This window comes from Mustela lutreola, chromosome 4 (assembly GCF_030435805.1).
Source record: "Mustela lutreola isolate mMusLut2 chromosome 4, mMusLut2.pri, whole genome shotgun sequence".
NCBI lineage: Eukaryota > Metazoa > Chordata > Mammalia > Carnivora > Mustelidae > Mustela > Mustela lutreola.
In genome coordinates this window covers 170,225,525-170,242,917 of record NC_081293.1, presented here as the reverse complement: position 1 = coordinate 170,242,917, position 17,393 = coordinate 170,225,525, and the positions used below count along the sequence as shown (strand labels likewise).

At 37.5% G+C, this 17,393-nt stretch overlaps 1 protein-coding gene across 4 annotated transcripts in view; it reads right to left on the bottom strand.

Moving 5' to 3' along the window:
- Positions 1 to 5,774: 5,774 nt before the first annotated feature.
- Positions 5,775 to 17,393, bottom strand: part of CFTR (CF transmembrane conductance regulator) — a 169,500-nt gene continuing 157,881 nt past the window's right edge. For all 4 annotated transcript variants that reach the window (XM_059171669.1, XM_059171668.1, XM_059171666.1 and 1 more), the window contains 3 exons: positions 9,638 to 9,810; positions 8,699 to 8,804; positions 5,775 to 7,487 (listed from right to left, as the gene is read on the bottom strand). In XM_059171669.1, coding sequence (XP_059027652.1) covers positions 7,287 to 7,487; positions 8,699 to 8,804; positions 9,638 to 9,810 — 480 coding nt within the window. In that variant the 3' untranslated portion in view covers positions 5,775 to 7,286. The remainder of the gene's footprint in view (positions 7,488 to 8,698; positions 8,805 to 9,637; positions 9,811 to 17,393) is intronic.

Genomic DNA, 17,393 nt, shown 5'->3' with positions numbered 1-17,393 from the left:
CTATTAATTGAACTGTATCAATAATCATTATACATTTCAATAGTCTAGAAACACTGATTAAAAGATAGAAGTTGTCAGAGGGAATCAAAAAATAAGACCCAGTTATATGTTATCTAAAAGAAGCCTATTTTTAATACTAAGAAGCATAGATTAAAAATAAAAGCATGAAGAAAGTTATAGCAGGGTAACATGATACTCATTAATGCACATGTCCCTAATAGCAGCAGCACATAAAAATACATGAAGCGAAAACTGATGGAACTTAAGGAGAAACTGAAATAGATTCCAGTTGGAGACTTTACTCCAAAGTAAATAACAGATTCAGCAGACAGAAAATCAGTATGGACACAATAGAACTTAATAGTACCATTAATCAACTGGATGCAATTGACATCCATAGACTACTTCATCCAACAATAACAAAATACAAACTCTTCTCAACCTCACATGGAACATTCACTAAGCTAGATCACATTCTGGGCCATAAAATACCTTAACAACTTTAAAAGAAAAGAAATTAATTGTTGTCAGACTACAATGGAATTAAACTAGAAATCAACCAAAAAACTGGAAAATTCCAGAATGCTTGGAGATAAAGCATTACATTTCTAAATAACATGTGAGTCAAAGAAGAAATCTCAACATAGATGAAAAATATCTTGAACTCCATAAACATAAAAAATAACTTCTCAAAACTTGTGGCATGAAGCAAAAGTAGTGCTTAGGTGAAAATTTACTACATTGAATGAAGATATTAGAGAAGAAGAAAGATCTAAACTTATTTATCTAAGCTCTCACGTAGAAAATTAAAAAAGGAAAGCATATTAAATGTAAATTAGGTAGAAGAAAAAATTAATTAAAATTAAAACTGATTAATGAAATTGAAAGTAGGAGATCAATAAAGTAAACCAATAAAACAAAAAAAATGGTTCTTTGTAAAGATCAATAAAATAGATGAGCCACTAACCTGGCTAACTAAGAAAATAACAGAGAGGACATAAATCAATAATATCAGAAATGGAAGAGGGGAAATCATTACTGGACATTAAAAGGATAAGAAAATAATATTATGGAAAACTCTATGCCCATACATTTGATAACCTAGATGAAATGGACCAATTCCTTGAAAGATATAATCTGCTAAAACACAAGAAGAAGAGTCAATCTGAATAAGTCAATTAAAGAAATTAAAACAATAGCAACTTTTTTTTATTAAGATTTATGTATTTATTTATTTTAGAGAGTAAGAGAGTGTGTTTGAATGGGGAGAGAGGTGGAGGGACAGAGAAAGAATCCTCAAGCAGACTGCACTGATTGCAGAGCCTGACACAGGGCTTGATCCCAAGACTCTGAGATGATGACCTGAGCTGAAATCAAGAGTCAGATGCTCAGCCAACAGAGACACCCGGTGCCCCAGTAATTACTTACTTTCTGAAACAAAAAGCACCAGACCTAGATGAGTTCACTGATGAATTTCACCAAACATTTAAGGATGAAATTCTATCAATTCTCTACAATTTCTTTCAGGAGATAGAAGCAGAGGTGATACTTTCTAAGTAATCCCTTGAAACCAGCATTACCCTAACACTTCAAAGAACAAAGAAAAGAGATCATTATTATCTCTCATAAACATAGATGCAAAAGGCTCAATAAAATATCAGTAAGTCTAATCCAATAATGTATAAAAAGAATTATACACCATGATCAAGTGGGATTTATCCTAGGTATGCAAGGCTGGTTCAGCATTTGACAATCAATTAATGTAATCAGGTACCTGGGTGGCTTAGTTAATTAAGCATCCAACTCTTGCTTTCAGCTCAGGTTGTGATCTTGGGGTCATGAGATTGAGCTCCCTTTTGGGCTCCATGCTCAGTGAGGAGTCTGCTTGAGGCTGCCTCTCCCTTTCCTTCTGCCCCTCCCCGCTCCCTGTACTCTTTCTCTAAAATAAATAAATATATCTTTTTTGTTCTAAAGAAAATAAATTAATGTAATCTACCATAGTTACAGACTAAATAAGAAAAAATCATGATTATATCCATAGATACAGAAAACACATTGACAAAATCCAATACCAATTATTGATAAAAACCCTCAGGAATATAAGAATGGAGGGGAATGTCTCAACTTGATAACAAACATCTACCAAAACCCTACAGCCAACATATTTAATGGTGAGAAACTTAGCTCTTTTGCTGCAAGATAAAAACAAGTCAAAGATGTCCCCTCTCACCATTGCTTTCAGCATCCTACTGAAAGTCCTAGCTATGGAAGAAGACAAAAAAAGGAAATAAAAAGTATACAGATTGGGATGCCTGAGTGGCTCAGTTGGTTAAGTGTCCAACTCTTGATTTTAGCTCAGGTCATGATCTCAGAGTTGTGAGATTGAGTTCCACATCAGGCTCTATACTTGGTGGGGAGTCTGCCTGAGATTTTCTCTCTCCTTCTGCCACTCCCCATTCCAAGCTGGCTCACATTCTCTCTCAAATACATAAATCTAAAAAAAAAAAAAAAAGTTAAAAAATTAAAGAAGATACATTGATTGGAAAGAAATTAAACTGTCCTTCCTCACAGATGACATGATCATGTATGTAGAAAATTCAAAAGAATTGAAAAAAAAACCCTCTTGAAACTAATAAGTGATTATAACAAGGATGCAGGATACAAGGTTAATATCAAAATTCAATCACTTTCCTATTTCTAGCAATAAGCAAGTGGAGTTAGAAATTAAAAACACATCACAGTTACATTAGTAGTCCTCCAAAAATGAAATAATTACAAATCTACCAAAATATATAGAAAATCAATATATGAAAAAGATTATAATAAACTTTGATAAAAACTTTAATGAACAAAATCTAAAAAGAATTAATTAGGGAGAGATCAATGTTCATGGGTAGGAAGATTCCATATTGTCACGATGTTCTTCTTCCCATCTTGATTTATAGTTTCAACATAATCCCAGTCAAAATCCCAGCAAGTTATTTTGTGGATATCAGCACACTGATTCTAAAGTTTATACAGAAAAAATAAAGACAGAGAATACCTAACTCAATAATGAAGAAGAATAAAGTCCAAGAACTGATACTACCGAATTTCAAGATATTCTATAAAGCTACAGTATCAAGAGTATAGTATTGGCCAGAATAAACAAGTAGTTCTGTGGAACAGAGGAGAGAGCCCAAAACTAGATCCACATAAACTTACCTACAACTATGAGGAAAGGCAATACAATAGAGAAAAGATAAGATATTTTCAACAAATGGTGCTGGAACACCTGGACATCTTAATGCTAAAAAAAAAAAAAATGAATCTAGACACAGACATTATATTCTTTTTTTTTTTTTAAGATTTTATTTATTTATTTGACAGAGAGAGATCACAAGTAGGCAGAGAGGCAGGCAGAGAGAAGGAGGAAGCAGGCTCCCTGCCGAGCAGAGAGCCCAATGCGGGACTCGATCCCAGGGCCCTGAGATCATGACCTGAGCCGAAGGCAGCGGCCCAACCCACTGAGCCACCCAGGCGCCCCCTGACATTATATTCTTTACAAAAATTAACTCAAAATGGATTACAGATTTAAATATATAACACAGAACTGTAAAATTGTAGAAGATAACATAGTAAAAAACCTAGATGGCCTCCGGTATGATGTTGACTTTTTAGATAACAACACCAAAGGTACAATCAGTGAAAGAAAAACTGATAAAGTGGACTTCATTTAAATTTAAAACTTCTGCTCTGCAAAAGAAAATGTCAAGAGAATAAAAAGACAAGCCACAAACTAGGAGAAAATATTTGTACAACAAGACATATCTGAAAAAGGACTAGTATCCAAAATACACAAAGAACTCTTCAAAGTCACAAGAACCCATAAGAAAGCAAACAGCCTAATTAGAAGATGCACAGAAGACCTAAATAGACACCCCACCAAAGAAGATAGACAAATGGAAAATTAGTATATGGAAAGACATTTAATAGCATGTATCATCAGAGAAATGCATATTAAAGCAATAATGAGACACCACTAAGCATCTATACTAGAAGGGTCAAATTCCCAAACACTGACAATGCAAAGTGCCTGGAAGCTTGCAGAGAAACAGGAACTCTCCTTCACTGTGGTGGAAATGCAAAAAAGACAGCTACTCTATAAGACAGCTTGATAGTTTCTTACAAAACTAAACATACTCGCATAAGATCTCTTGTATTTACCCAAAATAACTGCACAAGGATGTTTATAGCAGCCTCATTCATGATTGCCAAAGCGTGGAGACAGTCAAGTCCGTCAGTAGGTATATCCAGATAATGGAATATTATTCTGCCCTAAAATGAAATGAAATATCAAGCCATGAAAATACATGGCTCCATGTCTTTAAAAGGAAATTTAAATGCATATTACTAAGTAAGAACAGCCAATCTGAAAAGATTACATACTCTATGATTCTAACAATGTGGCATTTAGAAAAGGCAAAACTACGGAAACAGTAAAAAGGTCAGTTGTTGCCTGGGAGTAGGAAGAAGGAGCAGATGACTAAGGGTTCGCCAGAGGTGAAACTTCATGTAAATCATGGAGTTTGGGTGATAATGATATGATTATAAAAAAGGTACTACTCTGGTGTGGAAAGTTGACAGTGGGGGGAGGCTATGTGTATTGGAGTGCAAAGAGTTTATTGGGACTGTACCTTCTGCTCAATTTTATTGTGAACTAAAAACTGCCCTAAAATATAAGGTACATTAGTTAAAAAAAAAAAAATTAGAGTAGCACATGCTCTGAGACTGACCTTTTGGGGTTATGTGTGAAAACAAACCTCTCAAATAAGGAAAGACGTGGTTGGAGGACTTAGTAGGGGTCTACTTTCTATCTACCAGACCATGGCCCTGCAAGTTACTGTAGAAATTCTGCAAGGAACAAAGGGAGACCGAAGAACCCTCACCTATTAAACATAAGGATTTAAACAAAGAAAAACCACTCAGCTTCTAGAAATACTATTTCCCTTGATGAGATTTGCTCATCGAGACCTATCAGATAGCTACCACTATTTGAAAAGGCTTTCAAATAAATAAATGGACACTCACAGAATATACAACTTTTTTTTTTATTAGCCTCACCTTTAAAACACAAATACCCTCAAAAGCATCCTAAGTCATGAAGTGGGGAACACAACAAGATATTTGTACAACCCTGTTCATAAAAGCTTTATTCAACATAGTCAAAGGTAGAAGCAACCAAAGTGGACAAATGAATAAATGCCATGTGATATGTCCATATAATGCAATACTGAGCTTTAGAAAGTAAGGAAACTCTGACATATACTGCAAGATGATGAACTATGAAGGCACAGTAAGTGAAATAAGCCAGTTGCAAAAGAACAAATACTCTATGATTTCACTCACAAGGTACTTAGAGTTGTCACATTCATAGAAACAAAGGTTGCTTGGGACTGGGAGGGGGGAAGAAAAGAAGTTTTTGTTGAATGGCTTCATAGTTTTAGTTTTGCAAGATGGAAAATGTCCTGTGGAGGGATGATGATGATGACCGCGTCATAATGGGATGTACATAAGGCCACTAAATGGTAAACTCAAAAATGTTAAATGTTGTTATGTGTATTTTACCACAATTTAAAAAAATAAATCATTTTTAAGAGCATCTTAAATTTATGTGGGATTCTCAGGAAGCTGTATTTAAAGAAATGATTCATGTTTTGTGTTCCATGATCCTTAGAGACTGAAATAAGAGATCAATGGGACATGAGTAATGAACACATCTGAAGACAGCTAAGTTTCACACAAATATAGGGATTTTATTGGCACATGATATTTTCTTACAGTAATAAATAGAATGTAATATTAACAGTTAGTTTGGAGTTGGGAAGGCGTGTGTCCTTGATAGGAGAGGTCAGATTTCATGGTACCATTTTCCAAGAGGGAACCTGTACGCTGGCAGGGAATCGTACAGAGGTGCAAATCTTTGTGAGCCCCCATGCTTCTCTCTACACCATCAAGGTAATTTGTAACTTCTGGTCAATAGCCCCCCGCCCAGTTTTTTTCCTTCAGTTTTACCATATCATAAAAAGAGCTAGTGCCATAAAAAACCAACATTTCACATATAAAATTCTTTTAATACAAATATAATTCATAATAGAATCATTGTAAAATACAGCCATTTATAAGTTTGAAATATTAAAATAAATATTTCCTAGAGAAAATTTTACTTGCATGACAAACTTATAAAACAGAAGCATATAAAACGAATTGATTGACTCTTCCCTGTGTCTCCCATTATCTGTCCCACTCAGTCTACACTAGGAGGAAAGGCCTACAGTTAGCCTGAAACTGCATTGACATTACCCTATACGTACCCTACATCTTTCAATTTCATGTACATCTACCTGCAGTGCCCACAGCCTATATGCTTACATATTCTTCCCAGAGTTTTTAGGGGCAAGAAGGATTTCCTGTGCCAATTTTCATTAAAGCATTTTTTCCTAGCTATCCTTCTGTTCAAAGGTCTTATGAGCCTGTTACTTTCTGGAAACTGGGGAAAGTCATGTCAACTTCTGCATCAAGGCAATTATCCTGTCCCCCACATGGGACTGTAACAGCCCTCTTCCTGGGTAAGGGATGTATACTAATTGCCTGAATTATTTGGATTTTTGGTAAAGCAGTGAGTGGTATTAACACGGATTTTCCAGATCAAGAAGTTCTCTCTCCTGACACGTAGATGTTACACGATGTATACTGTGATGAGCTGACTTGTGACTTTTGCAGTACTCTAATACTTGCTTTGAAATAGAACAGTCCAAATACGTAAGAGACAACAAAGTTGTATTTTTAAGTATCTGGGGAGAGTAGAGGCAAAGTGATATAAACTTACATAAACCACTAAAGTTTCCAATCATCTTTACTTAATCATATCTTGAAGTAGTATGATTACAGTTCTCCTCCAAAAATACAAATTAGCAAGTCTCACTAAACAGTACGTTGAACAATTACACTGGCTGACATGGATAGCTACCCTTCCAATTACTACCAAGAAGAAAAAGTTTTCAGGAAGATCTGACTTGCAAACACAAGTGGTAAATCTTCAAGGCTTTGAAGTACCTTTCACACAATTTGACCACTGCCAGGAAGCTACTTATCCAGACCCATCTGAGCGTCCTTAATTCCTCTTCTCAAAATTTTTCCTTTTAAAAATAAACATTACTCATCCTTGTGGCAGAAAGAAGGGGCAGAAACTGGGTTCTCCTCCAATTTCATGAGCGGCCAGCCCATGCCAATATCTGGAGTGTTCTCTAAAGCCTTGTTTCTTGCACCTCTTCTTCCGTCTCCTCCTTCAGAGCAGCAATTTGAGAGCGAGACTTGTGCTTGCTCGAGTTCCGGTGCGGGAAGAACCTCAGCCGGTCCGAGGGGCTGATGGCCTGCCGGAAGAGGCTCTTCTCGCTCAGCAGCCTCTGGAGGGAATCATACTGCCGCACCTTGTTTTCCTCTATGACCTAGGGAAGTGGCCATTAGTGAGGTCTTAGGCAGAAGGCAGGGTGGACCAGAGGAAGGACAGAAAGTGGCAGAGGCTCAAAGGAAGATAAAAGCCAAAAAGCAAACAAGGTGTCCACAGGCTGGCAGGCTGGATAGTCAGAGATCTCATTTCCCTGGGGAGTCCTCTTGCTTCTGGAGCTTCTCCATTTGTGAAATTAGCTATAATTGTCTACTTAGCAGCTGGAGGAGTTTTGTTTGGTTGCTTTTTAACTGGTATAGGACTGAGCAATGTGCTTCTTCAGAGAACTTTAAAGCAACTAACATTGCTTGGTAAGCCAGAACAATCTCTGACAGATCCTCATTTATGACCTTAAAAATGAATGTAAATCTGCAGGATGAGAAAGAGTTGAGCCTCTCCAACAGGGGGCTTGAAGCTTAGCAATCCCAAATGGGTTATGATGTGCTTGAGTTTAACAGGCCTCCCTGACACGTTCAAGTTGGGGAAACCCAAGGCCAGATGATGGAGGGGTTTTACCCAATTTCTTGAACCTGGCAACAGCCAGGCAAGAGGCTATGGGCTGCCCCCCTGATTTGTCACTTGGTGCTTATTGGTAATAACAATCCTTCAGTAGGAAAAGCATTTACCTCCAGGAGCCTCAGAAGCCTTAATAGAAAAGGACGAGCTATAACATCCCCAGAACTTCCTTGTGACTAAACCTGAGGGAATATGTAAACATCGCATTAAAGAGTCTGTGACAGTTTTGAAAGTGTGGTAAGAAGGTGGATGGGAGAGGCACTTAACCTGAGCTCCAAACAATGACCAGAAGAATGAAACGAGTCTTTCAAACTATTGCATTAAAACCACACATCGGATTGCAAGACAATGAAGGCCTGTGCTGGACCACATCCAAGGGAGACTTAGTTATTCAAAAGCATCAGGACTTAGACTTTATCATGACTTGATCCCCAAATAAAGGATTCAAATGTACAGATGTTTCAATTTATTAATGTAACTTAATAATGTGCTGCTATTTTAGATTTACAGGATTCCAACCTCACCTCAGAGCTCAAACTTGTGCAGCTCTTTTGAGCAAAGCTGGGTGGCTGTGTGATACTTATTTTAAGGAATAACCCATACATTGTTGTGTTGTGATTTGCAGGAACTCCTATGTAATATGTGGTTAACAAGAATGAAAGGAGAAATGAGATCTTAAGCAAATTATAAACTCACCAAAAATCGCTGACATTCCAACATAGCTTCTATCCTGTGTTCAGAGAGGATTACTGTGCAATCTGCAAATGCTTGTTTTAGGGTTCTTCGAATGATTTGATATGTTCTAGAAAAGAAAGAAAATACCACAGTAACATCATAGATTCTCAATAATCTGCCCTTACCTTTGATGACGTACTTATTTTCCTATTGATTTGGTTCTTTAAATTACTTCTCTTTCTTAAATAATTCTATTAACATAGTCCTGATATAGAGTCAGCCACAATCAGCTTTTCAACCATGGGGTAGATCCTAAGTTTCCATAAACAAACAGGACAGATACTTTGAAGAAAATGTCACAAGTCAATACATTTTATTATCATGTGGAATCATAAGTGGTTCTTTTTGTGCTATAAAAATTTCTTATTGTATAAATAGCATAGAAAGGAAAATCTTAAGAATCAGATTTGCCTATGTAACTAAATATTTCCTCATGCGTTGACAAGGGGGTAAATTTGTATGAAATTCCAAAAATTACACACAAAAGAGAACACAGGGTTCTTATACCAGGAAATAAGCACTTGTGCTCATGTCAAATAGTGACTTTTCTACTGGGCAATCATTTCATATCTTGGGGGGGAAGGGTGGCCTCCCCTTGCAGACATGACCGCCTAATGAGAATTTGTATCAATATGAGGTAAGCATCAAAGATTCTGCTCCCTAGGGCACCTGGGTGGCTCAGTTGGTTAAGCAACTGCCTTTGGCTCAGGTCATGATCCTGGAGTACCAGGAACAAGTCCCGCATCCGGCTCCCAGCTCCACGGGGAGTCTGCTTCTCCTCTCTCATGCTCTCTCTTTCACTGTCTCTCTCTCAAATAAACAAATAAAATCTTTAAAAAAAAAAAAAAAAAAGATTCTGCTCCCATCCTGGTATTCAATAGCAGGAATTCTGAAACTCACATTGGATCCAAATGAGCACTGGGTTCATCAAGCAGCAAGATCTTTGCCTTACTGAGAACAGATCTGGCCAAGCACATCAACTGCTTGTGGCCATGGCTTAGGACGCAACCTCCATCCACCAGGACAAAATCAAGCTTCCCAGGAAACTGCTCTATCACAGATCTGAGTCCAACCTGCAGAAAAGAAAGAGGGAAAACACTGTGCTTAGAAGGACAACTTAGATACCAGAAGGTTAAAGACACTTGAGAGGTCAAAAGTTTCTATTTCACATCAACGACCCACCACTCTTGCTCTTTGGGTTTGACTGAACCAAAATCTACATATAATCATGGCAGCTCTAAAGGATAAACCTATGACTGGGTTCAGTTCCATATTTCATTCAGAAATTTTTAAGTAAGTGCTTATTCTGTGTCAGGTGCTCCAAGTAGGGATCAAAAAAATGATAAATGGCACATGGCCCCTGCAAGGCTCAGGATTTATAAAGACATACACAAATAATTACAATTGAATATGCTAGAAAAGATAATCTGTATATAATGCAGTTATTTGTATATTACAACAGATTCTTTTGTTCTACCTTCCATTCCCTACTCTGTCATAACAGAGCGTTAAAGGTATGAGAAAAGAATTGGGGAGCTTCCTCAATTCATAAAAACTTTTTTTTTTTTTTTTAAAGAAACTGATGAAACTATGAAGTAAAAAAAAAGAAGTTAACATAGTGGTATATAACTAGGAGATTTAAAGGTACTTAGATCTTGAGGTGGAATATGCGAGTTGTATTAGGGCCAACAGCTTACTTTTTCAAGCTAGATGGGAAATAATAAGGTGAAAATGTGAACAAGATATAGAAATAAATTCTTTCAAGATAAAACAAAAATGATTAAATCTTTGTCTTTTATCACTTACTCAGATAAGTATGCTTTAATACTTTTTTTTCATCAAATATTCCTGAGTGTTTGAGGGCCAAAGAGATACATGGATGATTGTTCCTACCCTTGGGGAATCTGGGATTTAGTATTGGGAAGGAAGATATAATACTAATTGTAATACAGGCAGAATGGGATTATGGTTTTAGGACAGATCCCCAGGTTCAGTGATGAATTCACTGATGGCCCATATCATCATGTCTGATCAGCAAACACTGTGTGTCCATGACAGGTACTGCAGGTGATACTTCTTTCCTTGGCTGGGCTCTCATTAATGCAATCTCACTTTGTGAGAATTCATTAATTTTGAAAAGAGTTTTTGAGATGGTAGGGAAGGTAAACATATTAATTAGACAAGGTAGATTAGGCTGATGTATCTTAGAAGACTCAAATGTAAAACTGCTTTCAGATCCAAGGATCTGAGAATGTGAATAGAGACACTGGGGAGGAGTCAGAGGACCTGTGTTCTTTTTTCTCATCTTCATCTTTTTGCTTTTTCTTGGATTCAGTCTGTGAACTTGCTATGGTCTCTCCCATCATGTACCTCCAGGCTGTACTTTAGCTACTATTCCATATCTACCCTCTTTGTAGGAATCTCAAAAAAAAAAAAAAAAAAATTAGGATGCGCCTGTTGTCACCACTGCCTCACAATAGAGAACATTTTTTCCTTCTTTGAACATATATTCCTTGGCTTATGATAAGCCACATACTCTATGACCACTTATTATCATGTGTGGCAACGTCTCCCTCTTCCTGTCTCTTGAATATCAGTCTTCCTCACCCCTAACAGTCCAAATTCTCCTTCTGAGAACTCATTCATTTTTAGGGTATTAATAACCACTGATAAGCTAATGATTTTTCAAATCTTTATCTCTAGTCCCGGCCATATTCCGAATATTTCTTAAATCCTTCACCTGGCTAGCCCCATTTTGGTGCCATCATTATCCCTTAAGCTTCACACGGTAAATCCCAAGGGGTCAATCTATCAATTGACCACACAAACACCCCAGGGATCCTTCTAAAATACAGAGTTGACCACCTCATTTCTCTGTTTGAAACCTCTTCCTGACAGAATAAAAAGCAAGCTCTCTCACGTGACATAAATGGCGTCCAGAATCAAGTCCCCTCCACTCTTGCTTCCAGCAGCAGCAAACAGCTTGTAGTTCCCTATACACTGCGACATACCCTTCTAAATATCCCTGATCATCCTCTAGGGCAGTCAGGCACGAAGCCATGGCAGTATCTGTGTAAGTTTTCCCTGTTAGACTGCTTCCCGAGGGTAAAAACATATGTTCTTTAGCTCTATGTCCCTCATGCCAATACTGGGTGTACTGCCAGCCTCAACATTTGTTTACTTGTTCAACAATTATGTACTGAGACCCTAGACTGATGGCCCAAAAAAAGGTTGAAACATGGTTTTGATGATCATAAAAATGAATCCAAACTTAGGAATGATACCTGCTAAGTGAACAAGGCCTGATTTTGTTCTGCCAATATAGAATGCAGTCTAAGACAAGCCACTCCCCCTGTGTGCTCTCTTTTTCTCATTTTTTAAAAATATTTTATTTATTTATTTGACAGACGGAGGTCACAAGTAGGCAGAGAAGCAGGCAGAGAGAGAAGGAAGCAGGCTCCTTGCTGAGCAGAGAGCCCGACGTGGGGCTCCATCCAAGGACCCCAAGACCATGACCTGAGCTGAAGGCAGAAGCCTTAACCCACTGAGCCACCCAGGCACCCCTCTTTATCTCATCTTTGAAACTCTATAAAATCTCTTGAAAATAGAATTATAAAATTAGAAATTCCTTAACACTAATAAGAATTTTTTATATAATTTTTAAGTCAAATTAACTATCAGGAAAAGTACAGATTAGATGGATGTTAACAAGGGTTACCATGGTGGTATTTTCACACTATACAATTATCAAATGATTATATTGTACACTTGAAACTAATACAGTGTTATGCATCAATTATACTTCAGTTAAAAAATAAGAGTACTGGTTAAAGATTGCAGTTCCGAAGTCTAACAGAAGTGGCTTTGCATCTGCACTTCACTCATTTGCTGATGGTATCAGGTGTGTTACTGTAAGTCTCATTTACCTCCCTTGGAAAAAATGGGGAAAATACTAGTATGGACTTCAAAGGACTATAGCATAGATTAAGTGAGATAATTTCTGGAAAGAGATTGCCACACAGTGCTGAACATGGTAAGTACCTAATCCATCCTAACTACTAGTACAACTTGGGAAATCCCAAGGGCAGGGTCCTGGTCCTGAAACACTACCCTGGTAAGACAAGATTTGCAAGATTTTGCCTTCATAAGTTGCCTTGGGAGGTGCACTAGCAGGAAGTACTGCAACATTATTAATTTATATTATACCTCTAGTAACAACATTGAGGTATTGGTGAAAATGTGGTTGCATATACGGTATTCTCCCACAAAATCCATACCAATCTTATAGTCTTTTCCCAAGCCCTCTTACTATCTTATATTTTGTGTGTGTATTTTCCCAAATGAAACTATTTCTTAGGCAAATAATTAAATACTTAAATATTTATCACTGTCAATATTTGGAGAACAAAATTATAAAAATAAATGAGAGTGAGACATAACAATCTAGGGTCAATTCTGCAACATTCCTATCTCACTGTTTTACTATCAAGGAGAGTAAAAAATTTTTTTGAATCACATTCACTAGAGAAAGATCAACATGAGTTAGTAAAACTTTAAGTTTTGAAGTAAGTGGACATTTGACAAATTTATCAATTACCTATTTTACACCAGATATTGTGGTAGGTTTTAGAGAGAAAATTGGGAGGAAGACAGACTAATAATTGTTTTTGAAAAGATACAAAGTTATACTCTAGGTGTAACCAACTTTATGTGCTGGTAAGAATGGCTTAAATTAGCCTGAAGATTATTTGAATGTAAATGACTATTGAGTCATGCATTCTTTAATAGGCTCTTAATGAGGGTTTATTAAATTCTAGGTACAATGGCAGACCCAGGGATTCGAAGATGAATAACACTAGGCCCTTCCTTGAAGAAATTCATGGTCCAGATAGGGAGAAAATTAATATGTGAGAAATTACTGTAAAAGTGCTGTGAAGAAAAAAAAAAAAAAGTATTGAAAAGGTAATTGCCATAGAGATAATCTAATTTAGTAGCAGAATTCTTTATATGTTAACATGTACATAATATATCCATACATATTCCTGATATAATGTCATTGATATATATCACAAATCATTTTTCAGTAGGTTTAAAATAAATATAAATTTTCACTTATCTCTGTCTAAACAAAGGTAAATTAAAATTTACTAGAATCCAAACATTTCTAATTAATTTTATCTTAACTTGGCCTGGAAAGTAAATAAAAGCATCAACAGTTTTTGGAAATAAAACTTTATAAGAAAATAATTTGCCAGCTTAACCCAGTTGAGCTGATAAATCCTGTATTTACAAGGAAAAAATTTTGTTTTGTGACATATCAAACTAAAACAAAAAGTACTACGGTCTGTAAAGGACCAGACATTTTCTTCAAAATGTTGACTCTGCTATTGCCACACTCTGGAATGTTATTATGTAGCAAGAGTTTGCTCTTGTGACAAGAAAACACGGGGAAAGAAAACAAAAAAGTGAATTGTGTTTGGACTGAACAGTCCATTAACAGGCAGCTATAAAAATAGACACTCTCAACACCTTTAGGCACTCCTTTTGTTGCTCTGCAGGTTTTCCAAGGCAGATTTTCAAGTTAAAAGGCCACTGTGTCTCCTACTTAGCTTGCTCCTTAAAATAACTTACCTGACTATCCATGTGTTAGGAAGAGAACTACGTTAAAGGTATCGAGAAAGCAAACAATTACCAAAAAAAGCTTTCATTCTAAAACTAACAGATGTGCGGCTCCAACCATGGACTAAGAAAGCTCACTTCAGTAAGAGCCTGTGAACCTGAAGTCCAAGCAGGCAGAGAGAGCTGTTCCTGCATCCACCAAGCCCCTCAAACTGCTCAAGGCTCAGAAGGCTCATTACTAATGGCAACATCTGCCGTATACCAATCACAAGGTTGTCTTTGTGATATATCATAGGTGAATCAGTTGTGAATAAACAAATGAATCAAATCATTCATTTAAAAAATGAATTAAGCCATTTATGTATTTATTCAATCAACCAATATTTACTGACCTCCATCCACAGTCCAACCCTACTGTAGGTACTGGAAATACTGCAGTGAATGGGACAGAAATCCCTGTCCTCAAGGGACTTCCAATCCAACGGGGAACATGGACAAGTTAAGAGGTGAGTCTATCCCACGCAAGGAATGTTATGAAAGAGCTGAGGGTACAGGGCACAGTGAGGAGGGGCTCCTCCTCAGGACTGCAGGGTGTTGGTGTTGGAAGAAGGAATATGTAAAAAGAGACCTGAATGATGAGGAGAAGCAGGTGTGAAGGGCTGGCAGGGTTTCCCAGGTGCAGAGAACAGCATGAGAAAAAACGTCGGGAGGTGAGAGGGCACATGGTACTTTAGAGGAACTGGATCATGGTAAGCAGGGGGAGGCTGGGGCATGAGTTTAGAGAGGCAAGCAAAGATCAAATCATGAAGGACCTTGGAAGCCGCCTCAAGCAGGGTGGATTTCATTTAAAGGATGATAACCCTAGGAAGGGGAGAAACAAGCAATCAGATAGGGTTAAGACAGATCACCAGAGATACAAAGAGCAGACTGAATTGTAGGAAGCCAATGAGAGGGAAACCAGTTAGGAGGCTATTTCAAACATCCATTTGAGAGTTAGTAGTGTTATCAGATGGGAATGGAAAAATTCTAGATATTTGCAGGAGATGGTATTAATAGGACTTGATAGGTGGAGAGAGGTGAAGAAATTGGGAGTTAAGAATAAGCCCCAGGTCTTGGCTTTGGGCACCTGGGAGGTGCTGATGCTATTTTCTAGAATTAGTAAGACAGGATGGCTGTGTGCACTGGGGCCGAAAAATTTACTATGGAAACAAGGTGCTTGACCACTCTAAGATGTCAGGTAGGGAACTGATAGGCAGATTTGGGAGTCACAGCATCGTGGTATTAGAGCCAAGAGGTTGCATGAAATGTTCCAGGAAGAAGGAGTAAAATAGGACTTCTATACGGGCAAACACCAACCTTTAAGAGATGGCTAGGTGAAAATAGGATCAGATAGCCAACAGTCAGCTAACACCTATTATTCACCAGGCACTGTTCTTGCCCATTATATGTGTAAGTCAGGAAAGTTACAGCAACTTTATCAATTATGATAGGGGTCTATTTTTTTTTTTTCCCCTCTTAGGATTCAGTCTCTTGAAATTCTTTTTGGTCTACACAGCTGATAAAGTCAGTGCCCCTGGGGAGAAGTTATCTGGCTCGGAGGCATTTGGGGATGGGAAAATTAGACCATCTCAGTGTGAGGTCTCAGACAGAAACCCTTTTGCCCTCCTTTGCGCTTGCTTTAAATTCATCCAAGAACGATGAGTCTCAGTGTGCCAGGACGAAGGTGTGGGCCTAGGGCACAAAGAGTAAGGAAGCTATTTATGCCAGCTTTGCTTCTAAGCCTTAGAACTAGTAACTAGGCATGATCCTCATGGCTTCACAAAATCTCGTCCAGATCAGCAAGAATAAAGTTTCACACTGGAGTATGTGGCCAAATGCAAGGTAGGAATAAAGTGTTTCTTGGCCTGGTGTTGTCATCATGTGCACTTGTGATTTTCATTTGGTGGAAAACTGAATCATGAAGGAGGTGCTGTTGAGATAAGATTCAGGTGTTTGGCTAACCTGTTACTCAGTTCATTTTCCTGTATTGAAACAAGTCACAACAAGGTCACAGCGAGGACTAGATGAGATGCCATGTGTCCTGGTTTGCCCCAGACAGTACTGGTTTATGCTTTTTGCCCAGTATCCTGTCCAGTTTAGAAACTGACACACCCCAAAATGTTCCTGTTTGGATAAATTATATGATCAACCATGTGGACAAAAGCCCAGGACTTGTAACTTTTAAACCAATGATTTTCTGCTTCTCAGCTCCTCTGAACCCTTGCTTATTTGTATGCTATGTTTGGGCCTCCTCAATATAAAGTAATCATTAGTATTCAAAGCACATGACATGAATGTAAGGACAGCATCATCTTGGTTTATGAGTAGCAAAGTATTTTTTTTTAAATCAGTAAAAAAGACTTAAATAAGGGTTGATCAAATGTAAATACAGACAGGTAAAATTTACGCACTACAGCAATGTTAAAATTTTAACCATGTTTTCTAAAATTTTAGATTATTTTTATGATCCTGATTCCTATAAATTTTATTGTGACTTGGCAACAGTTGCAGATTTTATAAAGCCTAATGTCTTCTTCTGCAGTTTCTGTCCCACCACATCGTGTTCCTATAGCTCATTCTCTGAAGTCACATCAAAAGATCTTCAAATGAGCCACTTGCAATTTAGTTAATGTTTTCTTTAAAATCCCTGTTTGTTGGGTAATAAGGAAACTTTGATAATAAAAATAGTTAATCTAACTGTATTTTATGAGGGGCACATTAAGGTTGGGCACTCAGTGGGTAAGTGTTTAACACTCACAAGGCTGTCAAAGCTCCTGGCAAGACCCAGTCCAAAGGGAAGCACAAAAGGGAAGAACATTTGGGATAAACAGAATTGGGCTATAATAAAGACCAAAACTATGGGAAATAGTGAAATAAAGTTGTTCTCTAAGAAGACCTTTGAATCTCAGTGTTCTTGAGGCTCATAATTACAGTCTGCTACCAACCAGGGCTTTGGATGTAAGCCTCAAGCTTAATAGAACAGTTTATGTTTATAACC